A 22,511-nucleotide genomic window follows, 5' to 3' on the forward strand; every position below is an offset into this window, starting at 1 on the left:
TGTTGATATATGATTTGCCTTGTGGTTCAGAGTCTAACTGTGGAAAGCATCAGGCCGGTGGAGGCAGGAGTCTCCTGGGTATAGGTGGAGCTTGGAGCAATGCTTTATGTCACCCCGCCTGTGAACCTAGCATTCCCTAGAAGCCTAAACTCAGCTCTGCACTGTGGCCCTGTGCCCTGTTTGGACTCTGCTCCCTCACAGGGGGACATCTGAATTTGCTGAGTCAGGTGGAAAACTGATTCCTTGAGAGGGTACTCTTGAAGGAATAGAAGGAGGTCCTCAAAACCCTGGGGGCTCAGGCTGGGCCTCTGTGAGGTGACCCCACTCAGCCCAGTGTTAGGATGGTAAGGGGGCTTTTCCTGTAATGTTCCCTTTCCACACCTGGACTCCCAAGGACAGGATAGCATCTCCAGCAAGATGCCAGGCCTGGCTAAGAGACGGCTGACTAAAGGTCATCTGTGAAGGAAGGCTCCTGGTGCTGGAGTTACTGAGTTTACAGAGGGGGTGCGAGGAGGGAACTTAGAGAAACTCCTGAGTCCCTGGTGGGCTGGCAAGTCGCCATGGGACTGTTTAGAAGAGAAAAGAGCCTTCTCAATAAAGGTCTTCCAGAAACCACCGAGTCTGTACACACTGCCGAGGAAAGCTGGGCAAGAGTCTCAGACCAGTGATTTACATAGTGCTTTCCAACAATCTGTCACAACCTTTTGAAATAGGTGCTACTCCCTCCTGAAGTCAACCAGGGTACCTTTGGGATGAACACAGGAGTTAGGGCATTGCCTCTTGGATGTAGACTCAAGGTCTGAGTTCTAGAAGGCAGAAGCCACTCAGGCGAATCCTTACTGACTTTTCTGTCCTGGCAGCAGTCTCCGCCCTGCGCTACCTGCAAAGATCAAGAATTGGGAAGGCTGGTGTGCCTCCCAAGGAGCTGGACCCCCACTCACGGTGGTCACAGATGAACTCTGTCATCCCCTTATCCCTTGAGCAGCAGGGCCTGAGAATCTTGCATTTGGTTGGTTATAGTGCCTGGCCCTAGGGTCTAAATTGGGCTCTATCACCAAGAGAGGCAACAAAATTGCCAAGTAGGCAGTGCTGGCAGGGACGCCCCTTTCCCCTGCTCAGTCCAGACCTTCCCATCCCCATACCAATGTGCCACGTGCTCTCAGAGTAAATGTTCTAAACAGGGCCCATGATATGGGGCTGAGTGCTCAAGAGTCTCCTGAGTCTCCTTCCAAGGCCTGTTCCTTCAGATGACGCTTCATCATCCTGGTGACCCTTCCTTTAATGTGCCAGTGACATTCGTTGAACAAATATTTGTTGAGTGTCTGTTATGTGCCAGGCCTAGCCGGGGACAGAGTCCTCCCAATGTAGACTGACCCAAATGACACTGGGACGCAAATTGTGAAATGAGGAGCAAAATCCACTCCTGTAGTCAGCTAGGAGCCCTCCCGCCTGTGTCAGGACCCAGGGCCAAGCACTGACCCGCTTCATAAAAGGCCACTCTGGAGGCTCCTAAGACCAGGTAGGAGTGGCAGTGCAGTGGGCCCTGTACCCCCTACACAGCTGGCCTAACCCACTTGGCGTCTCTAGCAATGCCTGGCTGGACCCCAAGTCTGAATCTGAGATGGGTCCCCTTTGTTTTTGGTGGTGTTTCCCATTGGCCTCGATCCAGCAAGTTTCCTTCCTCTCCAAAAAGTAATGAGAGGTTTGGGCTAGTTTAAGCCAAATATCTTACAGTGAAATGGAGTAGACACACTAGTGTATATATTAATTAATAAAGGAATCTCCCTGCTTGGGAAGATGCTGTCAGACAGCACTCTCCAGCCCAGTGCCTTGACATTCCTGAGCGGAGCACAGGGCTGTGGCAGTGCGGAGCGCAGTGCCAGTGGCCAGCTGGCACCCATCAAAGAACTAGAAGCTGGCCCCTCCACTCCCAGTCCTGCCAACATCAGGACTAATGGCTGAAGGGTGCAGGGCAGTTCTGGCAGCCCTGAGCTGTGGCCTTCTCGCAGACTAACGAGGAAAGGCATCTGGCCTGCCAGCCTTAAAGGGATGTGGTAAGTTTGTCATGAAAGTGCTTTGCCACCGAAGAACTGTGCAAATGTCGAGTACTGGGCTTAGCCATAATTGTTTCAGTAATAAACCAAAAAGGAAGGTAGCTTGGAGTCCAACCTGTAAGCTTCTGAGAGCCCGCCCCCCAATGCTGGCTGCGACAAACTCTACCCCCAGAAAGAAAGGAACCTCTCAGCCTGAATCACCTATCTGTGAGCTGACCCAGCAGGGGACTGCACTCTCCCCCTTCCCAAACAGGCAGAAAGCTGGGCTGGCACGGGCAGCCCATGGAGACTATTGGCTGAGGCTGCGCTTCCACAGGCCTGTGGGCAGGGTCAGTCCTGGAACAGAGGCCCCTCATCTCAGCACCTGCAAGTCAGGACCATGCAGAGAAAATGAGATTCCTTCTCTTCCTCCATTTCTGCTGCATTAAAGCCAAGGTCTTAGCTCTGGTCTGATCATGCAAGTGTGACTGGTGGGTGGTAAGCAAGGGGATAAAATGCCTGAAGTTGGGACACGCAAGAGTTACTGTTTACTAAGTGCCAGGTACCCTTCAGTTTTATGTTCAAATTTAGTGCTTAAACAACACAAATGTATTATCTTACAGTACAGTTCTACAGGTCAGAGGTCCAAAATGGGTCACATAAGGCTAAAATCATAGTGTCAGCAGAACTGTATTTCTTCTGGAGACTCTAGGGGGACATCCCTTTCTTTGCCCCTGTTCCTTGGCTTATGGCCCCTTCTGGCAATCATCACTCTAACCTCTGCTTCCATCCTCCAGTCTCCTTCACTGACTCCACTTCTTCTGCCTCCCTTTTGTATACTTAAGGATGCTTGTGATGACTGGGCACGCCTGGGTAATCCGGGATCACTACACCATCTCAAGGTCCTTATCATTACCTCTGCAGAGCTCCTTTTGTCATGAAACAGTCACAGGTTTCAAGGAGCAGGACATGGACGTCTTTGGGGGACCTTTAGTTTGCCTGCCAAATGTATCGCCCTTACTATAAGAAACTGATCTGTGGAAAGGTTCTGTAATTTGCTCAGGATCACACAGATACTAAGTGGCAGAGCTGGGATTCAAACCTAAGTTTGCCTGCTCCAAGGCTTTCCTCCCTGCAGTGAAAGGCATGAGACTGGCTACAGTAGGAAAGGCCCACCACTCCAGGACCTGGCCCAGAGCAGCACCAGGCTGGTATCTAGGGTATGAGGGAGTTTCTTAGGCAGATGGTGCAGGGCACATTTTTGCCTGGAGTTTCAATTCTGGAGACGTGGGTTCTAAGTCCAGTCCTTCCTCCAACTCCCTGGGAGACCAGAGACATTGGGCAAACCTTTCCACTGTCTTTAGTGTTCTTGGTCTATAAGATGGTAGGGGAGGGTGGTGGAGGGGGAAATCGGAGTAGTTGATCTCAAAGTTCCCTTCAGCTTGGATATTCAGAGGTTCTATGGCTCAGGTCCTGTCAGTGACCTGGTGTTGGAGGTCTGGGCCTTCCAAGAGAAACCTTACAAAATGGTGCTACAAATGAACACAGCACTTCACACTTTCAGGGTTCACAGGGGCCTCCAACAAACCCACCGATCTTGTCTCCGTTTTACTGCTGGAGACAGGCTCACAGAGATTGCATAACTACTTCGCCATTCTCCAGGGGATTGCAAATTAGAGGCAAAATGAGATGAGAAAGCAGTTCTGGCTGGCCTGTGGTGGCGCAGTGGATCAAGTGTCAACCTGGAACACAGGGCACAGGTTTGAAACGCTGGCTTCCCTGGTCAAGGCACATATGGGAGTTGATGCTTCCTCCTCCTCACCCACCCTCTTTCTCTCCTCTCTCTCTATCTCTGTCTCTCTCCTCTCTAAAATGAATAAATAAAATCTTAAGAAAGAAAAGAAGCAGTTCTGCGACCTGGACCAGAGGTCTTTCCCCCACACCAGTGATCCCAGGGGGCCAGCGCCTGTTCTCACCTCCGAGTGATCAAATATAGATATGAAGCATGCGAAGATAGATGTTTTCAATTTAAGGGACTGTCCTTTAATCTGAGATTTTGACCTATTTTGGTGTCAAAAGTCTTTTTCGAAGTGCTGGTCATGGTAGATGGTAGGGTTTGGCTTGGGGGGGGCAGTAGGTAGGATTTTTACATGACAAAGTTAAAAGTCGGCAACTCTATTGTTGTTCTCTGGAATTTGTTTGGAAATATCGGAGGTCTCTAAAATGTCAGTCGGTGAGCAGGCAGAACACTTCCTGCCCGCTCCGCAGGCATCTCCTTGCACCACAGGCCCCTTGGTAAGGATTTGGGAGGTCTCCAAGGGCCTGGAGAGAGGCATGCCAGAAGCCGCTGGGGTGGGAGTGCTGGTGGGAGGGCTGCCTCACCCTCGGGGGAGGGCGAGGGGTGGGGTGATGTCATCTCTCTGGAATTCCAGGGGACTGCCTGCTGCTCCTGAGCAACTGTGGATTTTCCTTCCTTCTCTCCTCTCCCCTGCTGTGCTGGCTCAATGGGCAACTGTGGTGGACACACATTTCCCACCAATGAGAAGGGGATGGGTACAGCTGACCCCGACCCTGGGGACCTGTGAGCCTGCAACTGCCCCCTCTCACCCCCTCCTGAACCCTTGATCCCTGGCCCTGCAGCGCCCCCCCCCCCCCAGCTTCCTGTTTGCCCACTCTATTTGCCCAGCCCCAGGGACAGAGCTGATCCTTGAACTCTAAGTTCCACATCGCAGCTGGGACCAGTGAGCGGTAGCAAAGCCTGGGCTGGGCTTATCAGCCTCCCTGTCCAGCCCCTGCTGGAGGCATAAATAGGCCTAGGGGAAGGTGCTGCCCAGAGACTGCTGAGGAGCTCGCTCAGGTAAGTGCCATGGCCTGCTCCAGTTCTCTGGGCCTCCCCAGCTCTGAGGCTTAGGCTCTGCCCCATACTGAGGCTCTGGATCCCTGAGACCTTCTCCCACTCATGAGCCTTCCTCTCCTCCCCCGCCTGGAATGAGCGGAGGAGCACAGAGCTCCTCTATGCCACAGGCCCACCCACTCAGCCAGGCCCTCTTCTCCTCCAGATCACCCAGGATGAAGGCAGCGGTACTGACCTTGGCTGTGCTCTTCCTCACTGGTAAGCACCCCCAATCTAAAAAGCCCACTATCAGGGTGGCTCTTCTCCCTAAACCTCTGTGGTCCACCATCCTGGGCACAGGGAGAAGAATTTCTCATGAGACCCCTCTCTCCTGCCCCCAAGCCTAGCCTTTCAGCTCGGACCCCAGCCCTGAGTGGGCCTGGACTGAGTGAGCCCCCTCTGCCACCCCCAGGGAGCCAGGCTCGGCACTTCTGGCAGCAAGATGATCCCCAGTCAGAGTGGGACCGAGTGAAGGACTTGGCTACCGTGTATGTGGACTCACTCAAAGATGGCGGCAGAGAATACGTGTCCCAGATTGAAGCCTCCACCCTGGGAAAGCAGCTCAAGTAAGGACCCAGTCTGGGGTCTGGGGTCGGGCAGGGGCAGGGGCCAGGCCTGTGGGAAGATGTAGCCAGGCTGGCTCAGTCTCCACCTGCTAGCTATTTCATGTCTGGGCTCCATACCTGGATGGAGAAACAGGAATGGGATCCCCAAGCAGGGTCACAAGCCCCTTGCTATTTTTAAGTCCCTCTTCTGCTCTGCCGGGAAACAGGGGTGGTTGCCTTCAGAGAGAAGAACGGTCTGCAAGTATAGAGATGAGGTTCTTAAATGAACCAGCTTTGGGGACAGACAAGACTGAACACCAAACCCAGCTCTGTCCCGCACTAGCTCTTCTGTCTATGAAATGTGGTGGTGGTGGTAGGGGGTGCACAGGTGAGACACTATGTGGGAAAAGCCAGGCCCAGGTCTGAGCTACTGTATGTTCAGGGGCAGGTGTTGCCCAGGTCTCACCACAGATAAGCTGGAGCGCTGGGCCTGCTGCTGGGCCATGGAGGGTGTCCGGGGACTCCCTCTGAGACCTTCCCTCTCCCCCTGTCCAGTCTGAAACTCCTGGACAACTGGGACTCCTTGAGCTCCACAGCCAACAAGCTGCGCGAACAGCTCGGCCCGGTTACCCAGGAGTTCTGGAGTGTCCTGGAAAAGGAGACGGAGGTGCTGACGCAGGAGATGAACAAGGACCTGCAGGACATGAAACAGAAGGTGCAACCCTACCTGGACGACTTCCAGAAGAAGTGGCAGGAGGAGACAGAGCTCTACCGCCAGAAGGTGGCGCCGCTGGGCGAGGAGATCCGAGAGGGCGCGCGCCAGAAGCTGCAACAGCTGCAAGAGAAGCTGAGCCCGCTGGGCGAGGAGCTGCGCGACCGCGCTCGCATGCACGTGGACGAGCTGCGCCAGAAGCTGGCACCCTACAGCGACGAGCTGCGCCAGCGCCTGGCCACCCGGCTGCAGGCGCTCAAGGACGGTGGCGCCAGCCTGTCCGAGTACCACAACAAGGCCAGCGCGCATCTGCGGGCGCTGGGCGAGAAGGCTACGCCCGCGCTGGAGGACCTCCGCCAGGGCCTGATGCCCGTGTGGGAGAACTTGAAGGTCAGCGTGCTGGCCGCCATCGATGAGGCCACCAAGAAGCTGACAGCCTAGTGAGACGCCCGTCGCTGCCTGGACTCGTCCTGGTCCCCTGTTCAGGCTCCCTTTCCCATCGTTCGGTTTCTTAGAATAAACGTTTACAAAGCGAGATTCGCGTGTTGGGTGTCATGGTCTTTGAAGCCTTTGATCATGGTTTTTAAATACTAAAAAATAGTCTCAAAAAAATTTTTCTCTCTTGGGAGAATGGAGACAAGATGCGCGGGTCCCTGGAAGGGATGTCAGAGGAACCCCGGCAGGGGCCCTCGGTCAGGGTCAGTGGAGCTCATCAACCCTGGAACCTTGGCCTCTGGGGCCTTCATGTCGGAGGAGCTGCTGGGCACTTGCTGCTTAGGCGTGAGATGGTTGTGAGTCCCTGTTCTAGGGAGGGTCAAGCAGAAAGGAAAGAGAGGACCACGCAAAGCCAAAGATAACCCAATGTTCAGGGCCCCGAAAGAGCCTCAAACAATAACAGGAGCTTCCCTGTCCCCAGAAGTGTCCCCCTGGACAGAGGTTGGGAGCCTCTCCCAGCCCTCTGACTCTGGGCCTCAAGTAGCACTTGAAGGATTTGGGCAGGTTCATATGAAGAGCCTGGCCCTTGTTCCTGCCTCCCTCATTAATTAAACATTTAAACAAACGCTTTCCTTTTATTTTTTCACAAGGGCAGCCTGCCACTCCTCACACTCCCAGCCTATGGGGAAAGCCATGCAAGTCAGCCAGCCCACCAACGGGGCTTCAAGCCCTGCCACCCCCACTTTCCGCCAGCCCTGGCCTGAGGCAGAAAAAGAGTCACCACATCCTGCAGGGAATCAGCACATTTTTATTTTTAACATGTTTTTATATTCACCATCTCACTGCACCCTTCCCAAAGTTCTTTGTGGACAGCCATTAAATTCATGGTACATACAGCTGAGAGAGCTGATGCTAGGAGATGGGAAGTCACGTGTCAAGGTTGAAGCGCATGATGGGTGAGGTTGCCCTTTTTAGAGCCATCTATCTGCTCCTGGGAAGCCATGGTTATTTAAAACTACAAGTAAATGTGTGGCACACATGTGTGCATAGTCTCACATGTACGTCCCTTTCACAGCTAGCCCCTCTTCACACTCAGGTGCATTTAGCCCTCCCTGTGTGCATGCGCATGGATTCATAGATCTTCAGATATCTGGGCAGTGCCTTCACGGAACCTTTTCCACTTTCTCCCCTCAGTGCCATTCCTTCCCACCCCCACTACTAAGATAATCGCCTCACATCCATCTCCAGTATATCTTAACAACTCTTGGATTCAAGGTTCCTAACCACCTACAATAGGTATCAAGCCCAGGTTTGTGTGAGAACGTTCCCCAGCTATTGGGTGCTAGGGTCTCTGGCTCAGCTTGGCCAGAAGAGAAGCCCAGATAGATTTCCAAAGAGACAGATGTCTCCAAGTGGAGCGGGATGTATAGACATATGCCACTCAGACTTGTCAGGGAGCCCTCCAACATCTGGCATAGGAATAACTGAGCTTTTTTTCTGTGTCAGCTCAACAGAACATGGGCAGCCGACCTGGGCTTGAGGTCTGGCTCTGCCATTTGCTGACTGTGACATGGGGCAAGTGCCTTCAACTTTCTTCCGCCTCAGTTTTTTCACTGTAAGAGTCGGGAAACTGCTCAAGTAGAATGTAGTTCTGAAACTCTCTGATGTGAACATCTGTTGGGTGGTGGGGACACAAGCAAAGCACCCTCTGTAGGTGACCATGAGTTCTTCCTCAGTTCCCAGGACATTGGCCCTCCTGTTCTAATCCTGGTCCATTAGCTCAGCCCATGGCAACAATGACAACCATTTACCAGGTACCTTCGATGATAAGCACTGTCTCATTTCGTTCATTCATTCATTCAACACACTTACAATGGAGGGGCTATTATTTTACAGATAATAAAATAAGGCTGATACAACTTGATGGAGCCAAGATTAGAGCCTAGCTGTGTTTTAGTCCAGCCACTACCCCAGGGGCCCACTTCCCTCGAGTGTGGTTGAGAGGACCAGGTGGCCCAGGTCATGCAAGTCAGATCCATAATTTTGGAGAACACACACAGTCTCAACTCTGATGATGACAAAAAAAAATGCCAGACACAATGGCTGACACAGAGTACACATTTAAATCAACTTGTACAGCATTTCAGTTTATCCAAGTATTATCAAATTGTCCCATTTGCACCTCCACACGAATCTGCCAAGGCAGGCAGGGTAAGTAGATATTCCTACCTCACAGATGAAGAAACTCAGGGCCAGACACTAAGAGGTGGGAAGGGCACAGCCCCAGACCTGCCCCAGTTGGAACAAGTCCAGTGCCCATCTACAGAGCAGCCCACTGATGCCCAAGCCCAAACATACATGGCACGTGTGGGACGTCCCACTCACAGCAACTTCTTGTCCAGCTTTATTGGGAGGACAGCACATCTAGGGGTGGGCCAGGTTTGGGGGATGGGATGGGAGGATACTGAGAATCCTGTCCCTTTCAAGCAAACTTCGGGGGCAGCCCTGGAAGCTGCAGCACCCAAAATGCCGGCAAGATGGATAGGCCGGCAGACTTGGGGTGTTGAGTTCTCAGTCAGCCTCAGTGGGTGGAGCTGGTGTGACCTCAGGGACTGGACCCCAGAACCCGGAGAGCTTGACGGCAAAGGTGCTCCAATAGTCTTGCAGGGAATTGAGGCCACCTGACATCCAGTCCCTGGGGGGTAAATCAGTGAGGGGAAGCCATGAGGTGAGGGTGAGACCTCATGTGCAGGCAGCGGCCACCATGGGCTCCGCATATCCCACTGTCTCTCCATGCACTCTCTCGACCTCACCCAGTGACACCCCTGAGACCTCAGACAGGGTCCCTTACAGCTCCACCCAGGAAGAACAGATGTGGAGGGTGGTGATGGGGACCCTAGCTCAAGTCCAATGCTTGTTTCTCCAAGTTGGGGCAGATATTTGTGCCCCACTGTTCTGAGGAGAGCTGGAGAGGACTGACTGGGCAGGAAGATGTGTCAGGTCGTGTCTGTCCCTCTGTTCTAGGTAAATGACATCGCCCTAGAGTTAACCTGGTGGCTCTGAGTGGGATGGGGCAGATGGAAACAGTCTCTCATTTGGAAAGTCATCATAGGATTTCTTAGCTATGTGATCTAGGGCAGGTCACTTAACCTCTCTGAGCCTCGAATGTCTCATCTGCAAAATGGAGAAAAGAATACTCCACAACCTGTTCAGAGGAGTGAGAATGTTTGTGAAGGCCTCTGCTACATATGCCGGCCAATGCCTGCAGAGAGGAGGGGGGAGGAGAGGACTGGTGGGCAGGGTACGATAGTGGGGAGGGCAGACTTCTGCTCACATCGGGCCTGGGGTGTGGGACAAGAGAGAAACACACACATAAACGCCTGGGCCTGGAATTGGTCTGGGTGGAAGCTCCCAGCCAAACCGTTAGCCAGACTATCAGAAAAGGGAAATGGAAGTGAGGGCTCACAGGGCCTCCTTAGAGCCCTGCAGGGCACCTGAGAGAGAAAGAGGGACAGCAAAGGGAGCAGCCAGGAGGAGATAGGTGTCTCCCTCGTCTCTCCACAGCGGCCTAAAACAGCCCTGTGAGGGAGCTCTGTTTTGTTGACCAGGGCGTGGAGGCTCAGAGAAGTGCAGGTCCTGGGTGGGGCGGGAGGGCTTCCACCAGGGCTGTAGCTAAGTCGGGGCCGGTGGGGGCTGAGGGTGCTGGCACCAGGGAGGGGGGTCGAGGGTGTACCTGGCATGTTGGGCCACCGGGAACTCCTTCACACTGGTCAGGGCATCCTGGGCTGTCTGGCTGGCGTGCTGCACATAGCCCTGCATGAAGCCCATAAGGGAGGCGTCCTCGGCCTCCTGCGCTCCTGTGAGGACAGCAGGGTTGAGGGGGGTGGGTCAGTCTCTGGGAACCCTGGCCAGCCACCCAGCAGCACCCAGGATCACCAAGCCACCTCCCAAAGGTCCTCTGGCCGAAACCTGCCCCCACAGTCCCCAGCCCAGTCCCACAAGCTGCTTACGGGCAGAGGCCAGGAGCGCCAGGAGGGCAGCAACGAGGAGGAGCCGGGGCTGCATGGCAGCTCTGTCCCTGCAGGGAAGTGTCTGTGAGGGTCCTCCACGTCCATAGGGAAGTGGTGTGGCCCCCAAGGCAGAACCTGAGCTGGGTCAGGCCAGGTGGAGAGGGCCTGCTTCTGCGCTACTATGGGAGACTGGGGCTTGGGGAGATGCGGCCCGGAGGGAGGAGGCGCGGGATGCAGCAGAAAACCACCAGACTAGGAACCTGGACACCTGGGCTCTGGTCTGGTTCCTGTCACTAACAAACATTGGGTGGATTTCTGCCCCTCTTTAGGCCTTGGTTTTTCTGTCTGGGATAGGACTGGAGTGTTTGAGGCTTCTTCCAGTCCTAAACATGCAGAATGAGGGAGAGTGTATAGATCTGGGGCCAGTTCCAGTCTCAGCTCTGCCACTACACTCTCTGTAGCTTTGGGCAAGTGACCTCTACTCTGGGGGCCTCCGTTTCCCCCAGTGTGCAGTCAGAGCTGGGGGCTGCTCATCAAGCCCTAAGCCTTCCTTGGTTCTAGCAAACTCCTCTCCGGGCTTTGCAGGCTGGGTCAGCAGGGACCCTCCTCTGCCCCTCTCCATCCTGCTCTCCTGTCCACCCCCATCCCCAGGGGAATTACCTGGAGCAGCTGCTTCTTGGGAGGAATTGAGTAGGCAGACAAGAAGGTTCTGACCTGTTTTATATGGTCCCCAGGGCTACGGGCACCGAGGATCCAGTGAGCTGGGCAAAGGTCACCTGCTGATCAGTCTAGACCAGGGCTCAAGGCAGGGTGGCCAGGTGCAGCCAGGCCTGCTGGGAGAGTTGGGAAATCTCTAGAAGGCTGTGGGTGCCCATGCCACTCTCCTGTCACCCCATAGGCAAGATGGGTTCAGGAACTGAGGGTGTATGGAACCTGGAAAGACCCCATTCCTTCCCCGCAGCCTGGCTCCCCAGGGGGGCTGGTGAGGTGGGAGAGGGGATAAGGGAATATGCTGGGCCTCTGGGCCCACCTGAGCCCTTCACACGTGGCACCTTCCTCTCCCACTCCCAGGCCTGGAAAACATCCTGTCCTCCTAACAGAAGAAACAATGGAGCTCTGTGATGCTAGATCTCTGGCCCTGGGTCATATGGGTGGGTGGGGTGGGGGTGAGAGGGTAATGGGCTTCTTTAGACTTGGGAACAGTCCAAGGCCTTGGGATGGGGATACCAAGAGGAAGTCACAGAAAACTTATGGGCAGAGGCATATGTGGGGAGAAAAGATACAGTCGAGTTTACAGAGACCCCTCCTCAGAATCTCCATCTCCGGCTGTCTAGGAAGCTCCAGGGCTGCTTACCCAGAAGCCTCCCTGAGCTGGCCCAGGGCAGAGGTTGGTGGGAGAAGAGCCAAGGCCACTCTGAACCCAAGGCCTTTGTCCCACCCCTCCTCCCTTCTCCTCACCTTGCCCTCTAGACCCACTGATAACACTGGAGCTGGGCTCATGGCTGGGTTCTCCCCACACTGTGCAGCTGGGGTCAATCCCCAGCTGAGCTCCTCTCACCACGGGCTCCTCAGCTTGGAAACAGCAGCACTGGCTGGTGGGCTGGGGAAACCAAGGTTGCAAGAGGCACAGAGAAGCCCTTCGGGGCAGTGGGTTGTCCAGGGAGACCTCAGGCCCTTATTTGGGGGAGTGTCCCTTGCGCCCACAGCGGGGGCTGTGGCCTGGATGGCAACATCAGGGGACTTTGAGTTCTGGATGTTAAGATTTCGGAGTCAAGAAATCTTAGGTTTAAATGATGCCTTTGGCCTGACCAGTGGTGGCACAGTGGATAGAGTGTCAACCTGGGACACTGAAGTCATGGTTCAAAACCCAGCATATACCCAGTCAAGGCACATGTGAGAAATAATCAATGAACAACTAAAGTGAAGCAACTATGAATTGATGCTTCTCTCTTTCTCTCCTTCCTCTCCAAAAATGAGTAAATAAAATCTTTAAATAAATAAATAAACGATGCCTTTGGCATTTACTCATATGTCCCAGGGCCAGAGATCTAGCATCACAGGGCCTCAGTTGTTCCTTCTGTAAAGGAGGACAGAACGCTGATATGCCAGAGCTACAGTGAAGCACAGGAAACACTGATATGCCGGAGCTGTAGTGAAGCACAGGAAACACTGATATGCCGGAGCTGTAGTGAAGCACAGGAAACACTGATATGCCGGAGCTGTAGTGAAGCACAGGAAACACTGATATGCCGGAGCTGTAGTGAAGCACAGGAAACACTGATATGCCGGAGCTGTAGTGAAGCACAGGAAACACTGATATGCCGGAGCTACAGTGAAGCACAGGAAACACTGATATGCCGGAGCTACAGTGAAGCACAGGAAACACTGATATGCCGGAGCTACAGTGAAGCACAGGAAACACTGATATGCCGGAGCTACAGTGAAGCACAGGAAACACTGATATGCCGGAGCTACAGTGAAGCACAGGAAACACTGATATGCCGGAGCTACAGTGAAGCACAGGAAACACTGATATGCCGGAGCTGTAGTGAAGCACAGGAAACACTGATATGCCGGAGCTGTAGTGAAGTACAGGAAACACTGATATGCCGGAGCTGTAGTGAAGTACAGGAAACACTGATATGCCGGAGCTGTAGTGAAGTACAGGAAACACGTACAAAGCAGCTGACCCAGGAAGGTGGCCCTTCCTCCCAAACACTTCGCCCTTCCCCTGACAGCACAGTCTAGAAGCAGGGCTGCTTCCAGTATAGAAATTGGGCTTTTGAGAGAAAGCCATCCTCTCAGGAAGAAGTAACTAACCCCACAGTGTGAAATCTGAAGCCTGGCCCTATCCTCAGAATTCTTTATCCATGGAAGAAGCTTGAAATTCCTCTCTTAGAGGCTCATTCTTTTGGCTTAGACCTTATATTTTGTTAAATTGCAATTATTCAGATTCCCATGAAGAAGACATCACTAACTCCATTGTATGGGCTCAAAGCGGCAGAGATGTCCAAGTGCACACAGCCCACGAGTGACAGACCTGAGAAACAGAATCCTGGGTTTCAAACACCCACCCTGGTACCAAACAGCTTGGAGAGATGAGGCCCTTGAGATGTATCCGTCACTCAAACCTCAGAGTAAGTTCATTCAGACCTCTTTCTGAACACAGGCTTTGGTGTAGGAGTAGGGAGGGAAGAAGGATGATTAGGTATTTAAAGGATTTGGGCATTGGGGAATGTAGAGGGCAACTTTACCCACCTCTCTCTTCTGTTCTGGCCTCTTCCTCAACCCAAGAGGTGAAGGACACAGTGGGAATGCAGAGTCCAGGCTGGGCTGGAGCACAGATTCACCCCTGGGTATGCTAGAACTGTTGCCTGGGGTCCCTCAGTCCTGGTTCTGCCAACTCCTCTCTGTGGAGGGGTCTGGAGAAACCTTTCTCCCTCCTGTGTGGCAGTGGGACCACTGAGCCCAGGCAGTGAGAAGACGCAGGCAGAGAGACCCAGTGGTGTGGCACTGAGCTGAGCAGAGAGGAGGGGTGTGTGGGCGCACACAGCTGCACAGCGTGCCCTGAAGCCCGAGACCTGTCTCTGCCAGAGGGCTTGGTGCCTGTGAGTGCCTGTGCCCCTCCTAGCCGCTCTAGCCTGGGTCTCTGTAGGGGCTGGGTTATCCCGTTAGGGGCCCTCTCAGTGCCCAGCCTAAGCTGCCTCTCTTTCTCCTTTTTCCTCTCCCTCCTCCCCTGCCCACAGACCAACTCTGGGGAGTAACCACTGTGTGGGGAGGAAGATGAGGAGGAGGCTTGACCACCTGGGGCTAAACAGCCTCTGGTGCTGGGCTAGCTGTTTCTACTTGTGTCTGAGTGAGTCTTAGTAGGTGAGCCTCTGGGACCCTTGCCCCTGCCACTAGACTGGACTAGGCTTCCCTCATTTGATCTGCCAGCCAGAGGCCCTGGCTCACCATACCTCCCCATGCTGGAAGTTCCTCCTAGTATCTCACCCAGATCCTTTCTATTACAACAAGAGCTACCCCACTTCAGTTCTGCCCTGAGACAAGGGCTAATGTGGAGCATATATGGGGACACATGTCCTTGTGATATGCCTGTTCTCAACTGGGCCCATCCCTGGCTGGGCCTGAGCCATCCCCTCCTGACTCCTATCTCTGGGCTGACCCGTGGTTTGACGCCAGTGGGTGGATAGGAAAGTGGCTATAGGGAAGGCTAGTCTATCACCCTGATCACCTCACCAACTTTTAGGTTTGTCTGTTGTATAGACAAGAAGGGTGAAGCTTAGAGAGGAACGAGACTCTCCCGATATCACATAGGCCCTTTGTACCCACCAAGGTGGCCGTCCCCTGACTCATAGGGCCAGGCCCAAAGAGAACCAGAGGCTCGGCACAGGCAGACTCTGCCTCTTCCATCAGCACTTGCACCCTCTAAAATTGGGCATGGAGGCCCTGGCCGGTTGGCTCAGTGGTAGAGCGTTGGCCTGGCGTGCAGAAGTCCCGGGTTCAATTCCCGGCCAGGGCACACAGGAGAGGCGCCCATCTGCTTCTCCACCCCTCCCCCTCTCCTTCCTCTCTGTCTCTCTCTTCCCCTCCTGCAGCGGAGGCTCCATTGGAGCAAAAGATGGCCCGGGCGCTGGGGATGGCTCCTTGGCCTCTGCCTCAGGCGCTAGAGTGGCTCTGGTCGCGACAGAGCGACGCCCCGGATGGGCAGAGCATTGCCCCGAGGTGGGCATGCCGGGTGGATCCCGGTCGGGCGCATGCGGGAGTCTGTCTGACTGCCTCCCCGTTTCCAGCTTCAGAAAAATACAATAAATAAATAAATAAATAAATAAATAAATAAATAAATAAATAAAATCAGGCATAGAGCTTTCACTGTGCACTACCCCAGCACTACTCCATTCACAGACAGATAAAATGTGCCTGCAGACTGTGGGAAGCATGCATCAGTGGTGCTCCCCCATTGCCACACAGCCTCCCCCGTCTGTTGGGGGGAGCACGTGCTAGTCTGCACCAGCCCCCCTGCTCAGGCTTCAGCTGTGTGCCCACAGGCAGCTGGTCTATCTGCATACTGGGTGGGTCTGCATACGTCCTGGAAGACACCCACAGACGTGCCCACACCGGTGCAGACACTCCCATGTGTGTACCCAGGGGAGCAAGGAGAACAAACTCTGAACCTGTCACACGCTGGCAGTACCTGCTACTTGGACTGTTAAGTCCAAGAGGTCAAACTGCAACTGAGGTGTCTTATGACTCACTGCTTTCCTCATCTCTGGCTTGTGGGGGAGTTGGTGGGATGGCATGGGGGCACTGAGCACCGACCTTTGTGCCCACCCCAAGTTGCACTGTGCCTGACTTGGGAGCAGGACCAGGGCTGATGGGTCAGTGTAGCAGGGAGTCAGCCTTCCAGGGGTGGCATGTGGTAGATGCTCAATGGGCACGAATTATGCACCAGGCACTGTTCCCAGCATCACACAGATTATCTCATGGCATCCTCACAGCCCAAGAGGCAGCTGAGACTCAGAGACTTTCTCAAGGTCACATAGACAGTAAGCAGGGAGCCCAGACATATAACCAGGGAGTCTGACTCCAGAATCTGAACCCTTAACAACTACTGTAAGATAGCATGGACTGCTCCAGGGAGGAGAAGCCTCCCGATACTGGAGTTGACTTTGTGGGGACCCTGTTGAAGGGGTATAAGCAACAGAGGCCTTTTAGCTGTCTTCATCCTAGGAGACATCAAGCCACTTCCCGGTATACGAAAAATGGAGACATGGTTAATCATGGTGAGCACAGTGTGGTCTATTCTAATGGCAGGTAACCTGGGGCCACCTACATATCGGGCACTGTGCTCACAGAGGGAAGCCAACAGTGTAATACAATGGATTTTGTCTCACAGTCACTCATGGCAGCATGGTCCAGCAGAAGGTGGATGTCTTTTTGTGATTGTATATGTGGCCTCATGTGGAGAAAACATTAGAAGTCCAAGTAGAAGACCTCTTGGATACTTATACCATCCCACCACCCCACTGAGAGCCTCAGGTCCTGAGATTCCCCACAAGCTGACCCCCCCGTCCAGGGAGTGTGGCAGGGTGAGCTGAATAGGAATCAGGCCTTGGGCTGCCCCCCCCATCACTATGCATCATAACCCCTTGGCAATCTGTAGGGGGCTGAGTCCAACTCTGCCACACTCACTGGAGGGGTGAGCATTCTATTGTACTCCTTTCTTTGGTCCAAAACAGGAAAATTATGTTTATTATTTATTTATTTTATTTTTTACGTGAGAGGCTGGGAGGCAGCGATAGATTACTGCATGCGCCCTAACCGGGATCCACCTAGCAAGCCCCTACTAGGTGGTGCTCTGCCTGGCTGGCTGCAGCTTCGTTGCTTCGCAACCAAGCTATTTTAGCACCTGAGGCTGAGGCCATGGAGCCATCCTCAGTGCCTGGGGCCAACTTTGCTGGAACCATTCAAGCCATGGCAGTGGGAGGGGGAAAGAGAGAGAGAGAGATAGGGGGGATTGGTGGAGAAGCAGATGGTCGCTTCTCCTGTGCGCCCTGACTGGGAATCAAACTGAGGACATCCACATGCCAGGCCAACACTCTACCACTGAGCCAACTGACCAGGGCTAACAATGTTTTTAATAACAATAATAGTAACAACAATTTTTTAGTGCTTCTACTGTGCCAGGCACTGTACTACTCACTTCACAAAAAATAACTTATTTAATATACCCAACAATGCCATTTTCTAAAGGAGAAACAGGCTCAGAGTTAGGCCAAGTGGAATTGCTAGACCAAAGTGACACAGCGTGGCAGTAGTGGGACATAAAGCAAACTTACAGTTAGTCCCTTCAATTTAGGGTCCTGCCCAAAGGCTCTCAAGGGCCCTTCGTCTTGGGTGTACTTTGACCAGAACCCTGGGTCTTAGCTCACTGCTCCAGTCTGTGGCCCTGAGTGCCCCGGCCCAGTGCTGGTGCTCTGAGATGGAGTGAGAATTGGGGTGGGGGTTCGGGTGGAGTGCTCTCTCCTCTGGGGTAGAGACAGGAGGTGTGAACTTTGTCCCCCCAAGCCTGGCGCAGACCCAGAGCTGCCAGCAAGGCCTCTGGGGCATCAGTCCTGGGCTCAGGGGCTCCCTGGGCCTCATTTCTCCGATAGCTCAGAGTTCCCTCACCCTCACCCTCCCTTTGGCACTGGGTGGGGCACACGCAGAGAACAAGTGCTTCTGACCGCTCCCCTAGCCCAGTCTGCTGTCAGCTTCCACGTTGTCTTAGGGTCACAAAAGTCCAAGTGGCCTCCCTGGGAATGTGTCACCTTCCAGCGTGGAGCCACTCTGGGAGGGGACATGGGGAGGGCAGCCTGGCAGGGGTTTAAATGTCTGGCTGGCTCCAAGCTCCAGTCAGTTTGAAGAGCAGCACAGGTGAGCTACCTGAGAAACTCTCTTCTGGCTCTGATTCCAGGAAGGATCCAGTGTGGTGTGAGACTCCTGCCCAGTGAGGAGCCCAGGATGTTCCTGAAGGCTGTGGTCCTGACCCTGGCCCTGGTGGCTGTCACTGGTGAGTAGGAGCTGCCTCTGAATGGGGCTCCCTGGCAGGACCCATTTGCTACATTGAGTGGGCAGGGTGAAGAGTCTGAGGCCAAGAGGGGTGGACAATCTGAGGGCCTATTCTTAGCTGGACACTGGCAGCCCAGTTGCTACCTGGCTCACAGGAGAGCTGGCCCATTCACAGCTGTAGGCCCACTGGCATTGATGCTACATCAATTTCACATGCCCCTGCTGAGAGGGAACTCGCACCCCCCAATCCGGTCTGCAGCACAGGGATGGTGCTGAGGAACGAGGAAGGAGACTGGCCCTTATGACTTGCTCTGCTTCCTTCCTGCTCAGGTGCTCAGGCTGAGGTCAAAGCCGAAGAGGTGGCCACTGTGGTGTGGGACTACTTCAGTCAACTGAGCAACAATGCCAAGGAAGCTGTGGAACATCTCCAGAAGTCTGAGCTTACCCAGAAGATCAAGTAAGAGGGCCATAGCTTTCAGGGCAGGGCTACTTAAAGGCCATGCAATACACTGGTCATGCTGAGCTAGGAGGCAGAAGACTTGATGCCCACTGCACAGCCACTAACTCACCAGGTGACCCTGAGGTCTCCTGAGCTGGAGTCCACACATGCAAACGGAAGGTTGGACTGAATAATCCCTAAGGCGTCTTCCTGCTTAAACTTTCAGAGGGCGACAAATGGCTACATCTTGGCACTGAGACTCATGGAAGAAAGGGAGGGAGGGAAATGTTGTGTGAGCTGGGTTCTAACACATTCCAAGAGGGCAGGCCCCTGGGAAGTCACAGAAAGGGAGGTGGAATATTTGGGAAGCTGTGAGCGTGGGTACAGACAGGGAAAGGAGCACTTTGTGTTACTAGGAGACACTGGAAGAAGTCCAGAACATAAGACTGTATCAGAGAGGGTGGTCTATATCACAGCAGGCCTCCGCCGGGGAGGACTCAGAGTCTACTCTTCACAGTCAGAGAGAGGAGAGCAGGCTGCTCGAGGTCACATGATTCTGAGACTCAGTCTCAGGGGGAGATCCAGAGATATAAATTCAATGTAGTAACTTGGTCTATTACACCCCTTCTCTCAAATCATGATCCATCGTAGGGAAAGCCACAGGGAAAAAAACGGGTAAATCAGCACCGTGAACACTCGCCTGTCCTAGGCAGGTGTGTGGAAGGTGAGTGCTAAATCGGGAAACAAGGTCCTGGTGTGTGATGCCAAATGTAACCATCGGGCCCCTTGGGCTCTTTCCTGGCAGCTCCCTCTTCCAGGACAAACTTGGGGAAGTCAATACCTACGCGGGTGACCTGCAGAAGAAACTGGTGCCCTTTGCCACAGAGCTTCATGAACGCCTGACCAAGGACTCTGAGAAGCTGAAGGAGGAGATCCGTAAGGAGCTGGAGGAGGTGCGGGCCCGGCTGCTGCCCCACGCCCAGGAGGTGAGCCAGAAGATCGGGGACAACGTGCGCGAGCTGCAGCAGCGCCTGGGGCCCTACGCGGATGAGCTACGCACCCAGGTCAACACTCAGGCCGAGCAGCTGCGGAGCCAGCTGACCCCATACGCGCAGCGCATGGAGAAGGTGCTGCGCGAGAATGTGGACAACCTGCAGGACTCGCTGACACCCTTCGCGGACGAACTCAAAGCCAAAATCGATCAGAATGTGGAGGAGCTCAAGGACCGCCTTACGCCCTACGCCGACGAGCTCAAGGTCAAGATCGACCAGAACGTGGAGGAGCTGCGCCGCAGCCTGGCTCCCTATGCGCAGGACGCGCAGGAGAAGCTCAACCACCAGCTGGAGGGGCTGGCCTTCCAGATGAAGAAGAGAGCCGACGAGCTGAAGGCCAAGCTCTCAGCCAATGCCGAGGAGCTGCGGCAGAGGCTGGCGCCTGTGGCCGAGGATGTGCGGGGCAAGCTGAAGGGAAACGCGGAGGAACTGCAGCAGTCGCTGTCGGAGTTGAGCAGCCGCTTGGACCGTCAGGTGGAGGAGTTCCGCCGCAACGTGGAGCCCTATGGGGAGACCTTCAACAAAGTCCTGGTGCAGCAAGTGGAGCAACTCAAGCAAACGCTGGGTCCCCACTCGGGGGACGTGCAAGGCCACTTGAGCTTCCTGGAGAAGGATCTGAGGGACAAGGTCAACTCCTTCTTCAAAACCCTCCAGGAGAAGGAGAAACAGAACCAACCCCTGGCCCTCCCCGAGCAGGAGCCCACACAGGCCCCGCTGGAGAGCTGAGCTGCCCCTGGTGCTCACGCCCCACCCCTGACACCTGCCCTGCTCTGCCACCTGTTTGTTTGTCTGTCCCAAAGCAACTCTGGTACGTGCCTGAGGACACATGTCCTGTAGAAAGTGATACTACCTCTCGCTACTCAGTAAAATTTCTAAGAAACTAGCCCAGTCTGGTTGCTGAGTGACTTCTTGGTGTTGCTGGGCTTGAGGTGGGAAGGAGACCACTGCTTAGCAAAGCTTAGCAGGCGGCAGTAGGGGACACTTTAGGAGACACCAGGGCTGGGAGGTGAGGCTGAGGATGGGGTGTGCTGAGGGCAGGGTGTGCGGAGACGGGTGTGGGGAGTGTGCTGAGGGGAAAGTAGAAAATGGTGACACACATTATCTAAAGATGAAATAGGCAATCCACGTATGTTCACTTAGCCAACAAATATTGATTTAGGGCCCACATTGTGCCAGCCACTGTTCTAGGCACCCGACAATGAGAAAAAACTTTTGTGGAGCATGAGTCTGACAATGTGCTTCACTCAGAGGGGTCCACTGAGGTAAGCAAGACATGGTCCCTGACTTTGTAGAGTTGGTACAGTGCGGGGAGACTGTCCCTCCTTGGATTAGTTCTGTGCCTTTAACTTGACTTATGTAAGTTTTGCTTTAGTCCACTCCACTGTCACTCCCATGACAAAATCGACTCATGCTTACTTCAGAAATCTCTTGAATGATAAAGCCATGGTCTCCAGAGCTGAGGAATGAGGCCTAGAGACACAGATGAATCCTGGGCAGTCGCCCTCACATGCTGTATGCTCAGCCCAGGTGCCTCCTGCAAAGCGGCCTTCCCCTTCCTCTCTGGGGTGGGGTGGCCCTCTAGGGTAGAGAGCAGGGGAGGAGGAGCTGGGGCCCAGGCAGTAGCAGCCTCTGGAGCGGGTTTTCTGTCTGTCCTTGGAGACGCAGAGACTCCCTGAGGAGGGAGCCTTGAACTTCAGAGAAGAATCAGTCCAAGCTTTGTCCTAAATGACTTATATCCTGGCTGTTACCCCTGACCCCAGGTCTACAAGTCCAGCTTAACACCTCTTTCCTTCCCAGAGAGGGTTCAGGCCTTTCAGGGCTTTGCGTATAGACACTCAGAACATGCCCTGGGGGCCCTGGGGAGAGAGTGTTCTGAGGTCTCCTCTCTCCATCTCTCCCTGCTCTCAGGACAGGGGCCCCATGGGCACAGTCTGGTCCAAGCCTGCCCTGCTCTGGCCCGGGTGCCGCCTGAGCACCTGATGCCAGCTGGGAAGCATTCTATTTGGGAACCAGGCAAACCTGACTTTGAATCCTGGCTTTCTGCTGACTATTGGGTTTGGGGGAAGATTATCTGACCTCTTTTGGAAGATAGGAATGATAATGCTGAGCTCACAGAGTTGCTGTGGGGGTTTGGTGAAATGGTGCACAGTGGTCACTCAACACAGTATCAGGCAGAATAAATGTGCACTAACTATGTCCATGTTGATGCTGCCACTACTGTAGCCAACAGATGTCCAATCAATGTGATTTCCTCTTCCTGCTCACCCTTATCCACCCCCCCCCCCCCGATGGCAAGTCACATGCTCTATAACATGAGGCCACCAGAACTGGCCAAGGCAGACCCCTAGACCTTCCTAGCTCTGGCTATCACTCCCACACTTCAGGTTAGTAAGACTGCTGCCACCATCTGCACACCTGGCCCACTTGGAGGGCAGGAACCTACCTGTGAAAACACCGTGACAACCCACCAGGCACTTGGAGGTTTACTGGCTACTTTTAGGAAAGGGCCAAAGAGAATAAGTCACTAAAAGGAAGTAGGACAGAAGATGAGCAGATTTCTGAGTGGGTCTGAAAGCTTCTCACCTGAGGACCACCCAGTTGAGCACTGCTTCCAGGATCTCTGAGGCCTCCGGGCCTCCCAGAGCCTGGTCCTTAGTGTGAGTCATTGATAGTTTCCCCCACTGCCCACCCAGAGCCCTCTTGCTGGTCTCTGAGGGTCCTGCCATGGCCCTGGTCCCACTGGATGAGACTACCTTCTCTTTCCTACACCAACATTCCTCACGTGGCCTTCAGTCTCCTGGGTCTCTGACCTGGCAGATGTTTGCTGGTAGTGGCATCACT

At 54.1% G+C, this 22,511-nt stretch overlaps 3 protein-coding genes across 4 annotated transcripts; 2 read left to right on the forward strand and 1 right to left on the reverse strand.

Moving 5' to 3' along the window:
• The first annotated feature begins 4,796 nt into the window (after positions 1–4,796).
• APOA1 (apolipoprotein A1) lies at positions 4,797–6,718 on the forward strand. The gene is made up of 4 exons (XM_066372702.1): positions 4,797–4,890; positions 5,093–5,145; positions 5,339–5,492; positions 6,027–6,718. Exons 2-4 carry the CDS (start codon positions 5,103–5,105, stop codon positions 6,622–6,624), a joined length of 795 nt encoding a protein of 264 aa, XP_066228799.1. The 5' UTR covers positions 4,797–4,890; positions 5,093–5,102; the 3' UTR covers positions 6,625–6,718.
• A 2,281-nt stretch (positions 6,719–8,999) lies between these two features.
• APOC3 (apolipoprotein C3) lies at positions 9,000–11,414 on the reverse strand. Of its 2 annotated transcripts, XM_066372706.1 has the most exons (5): positions 11,289–11,414; positions 10,629–10,696; positions 10,352–10,475; positions 9,991–10,050; positions 9,000–9,313 (listed from the first exon to the last, which is right to left on the reverse strand). In XM_066372706.1, exons 2-5 carry the CDS (start codon positions 10,681–10,683, stop codon positions 9,190–9,192), a joined length of 363 nt encoding a protein of 120 aa, XP_066228803.1. In that variant the 5' UTR covers positions 10,684–10,696; positions 11,289–11,414; the 3' UTR covers positions 9,000–9,189. The 2 variants fall into 2 exon arrangements, with proteins under 2 accessions (XP_066228803.1, XP_066228805.1); XM_066372708.1 differs by lacking the exon at positions 9,991–10,050 and having other exon boundaries at positions 11,289–11,384.
• Positions 11,415–18,013: 6,599 nt separating this feature from the next.
• APOA4 (apolipoprotein A4) lies at positions 18,014–20,553 on the forward strand. The gene is made up of 3 exons (XM_066372713.1): positions 18,014–18,180; positions 18,510–18,636; positions 19,424–20,553. Exons 1-3 carry the CDS (start codon positions 18,132–18,134, stop codon positions 20,394–20,396), a joined length of 1,149 nt encoding a protein of 382 aa, XP_066228810.1. The 5' UTR covers positions 18,014–18,131; the 3' UTR covers positions 20,397–20,553.
• Positions 20,554–22,511: the final 1,958 nt, after the last annotated feature.

This window comes from Saccopteryx leptura, chromosome 1, assembly GCF_036850995.1.
Source record: "Saccopteryx leptura isolate mSacLep1 chromosome 1, mSacLep1_pri_phased_curated, whole genome shotgun sequence".
NCBI classification, from domain to species: Eukaryota; Metazoa; Chordata; class Mammalia; order Chiroptera; family Emballonuridae; genus Saccopteryx; species Saccopteryx leptura.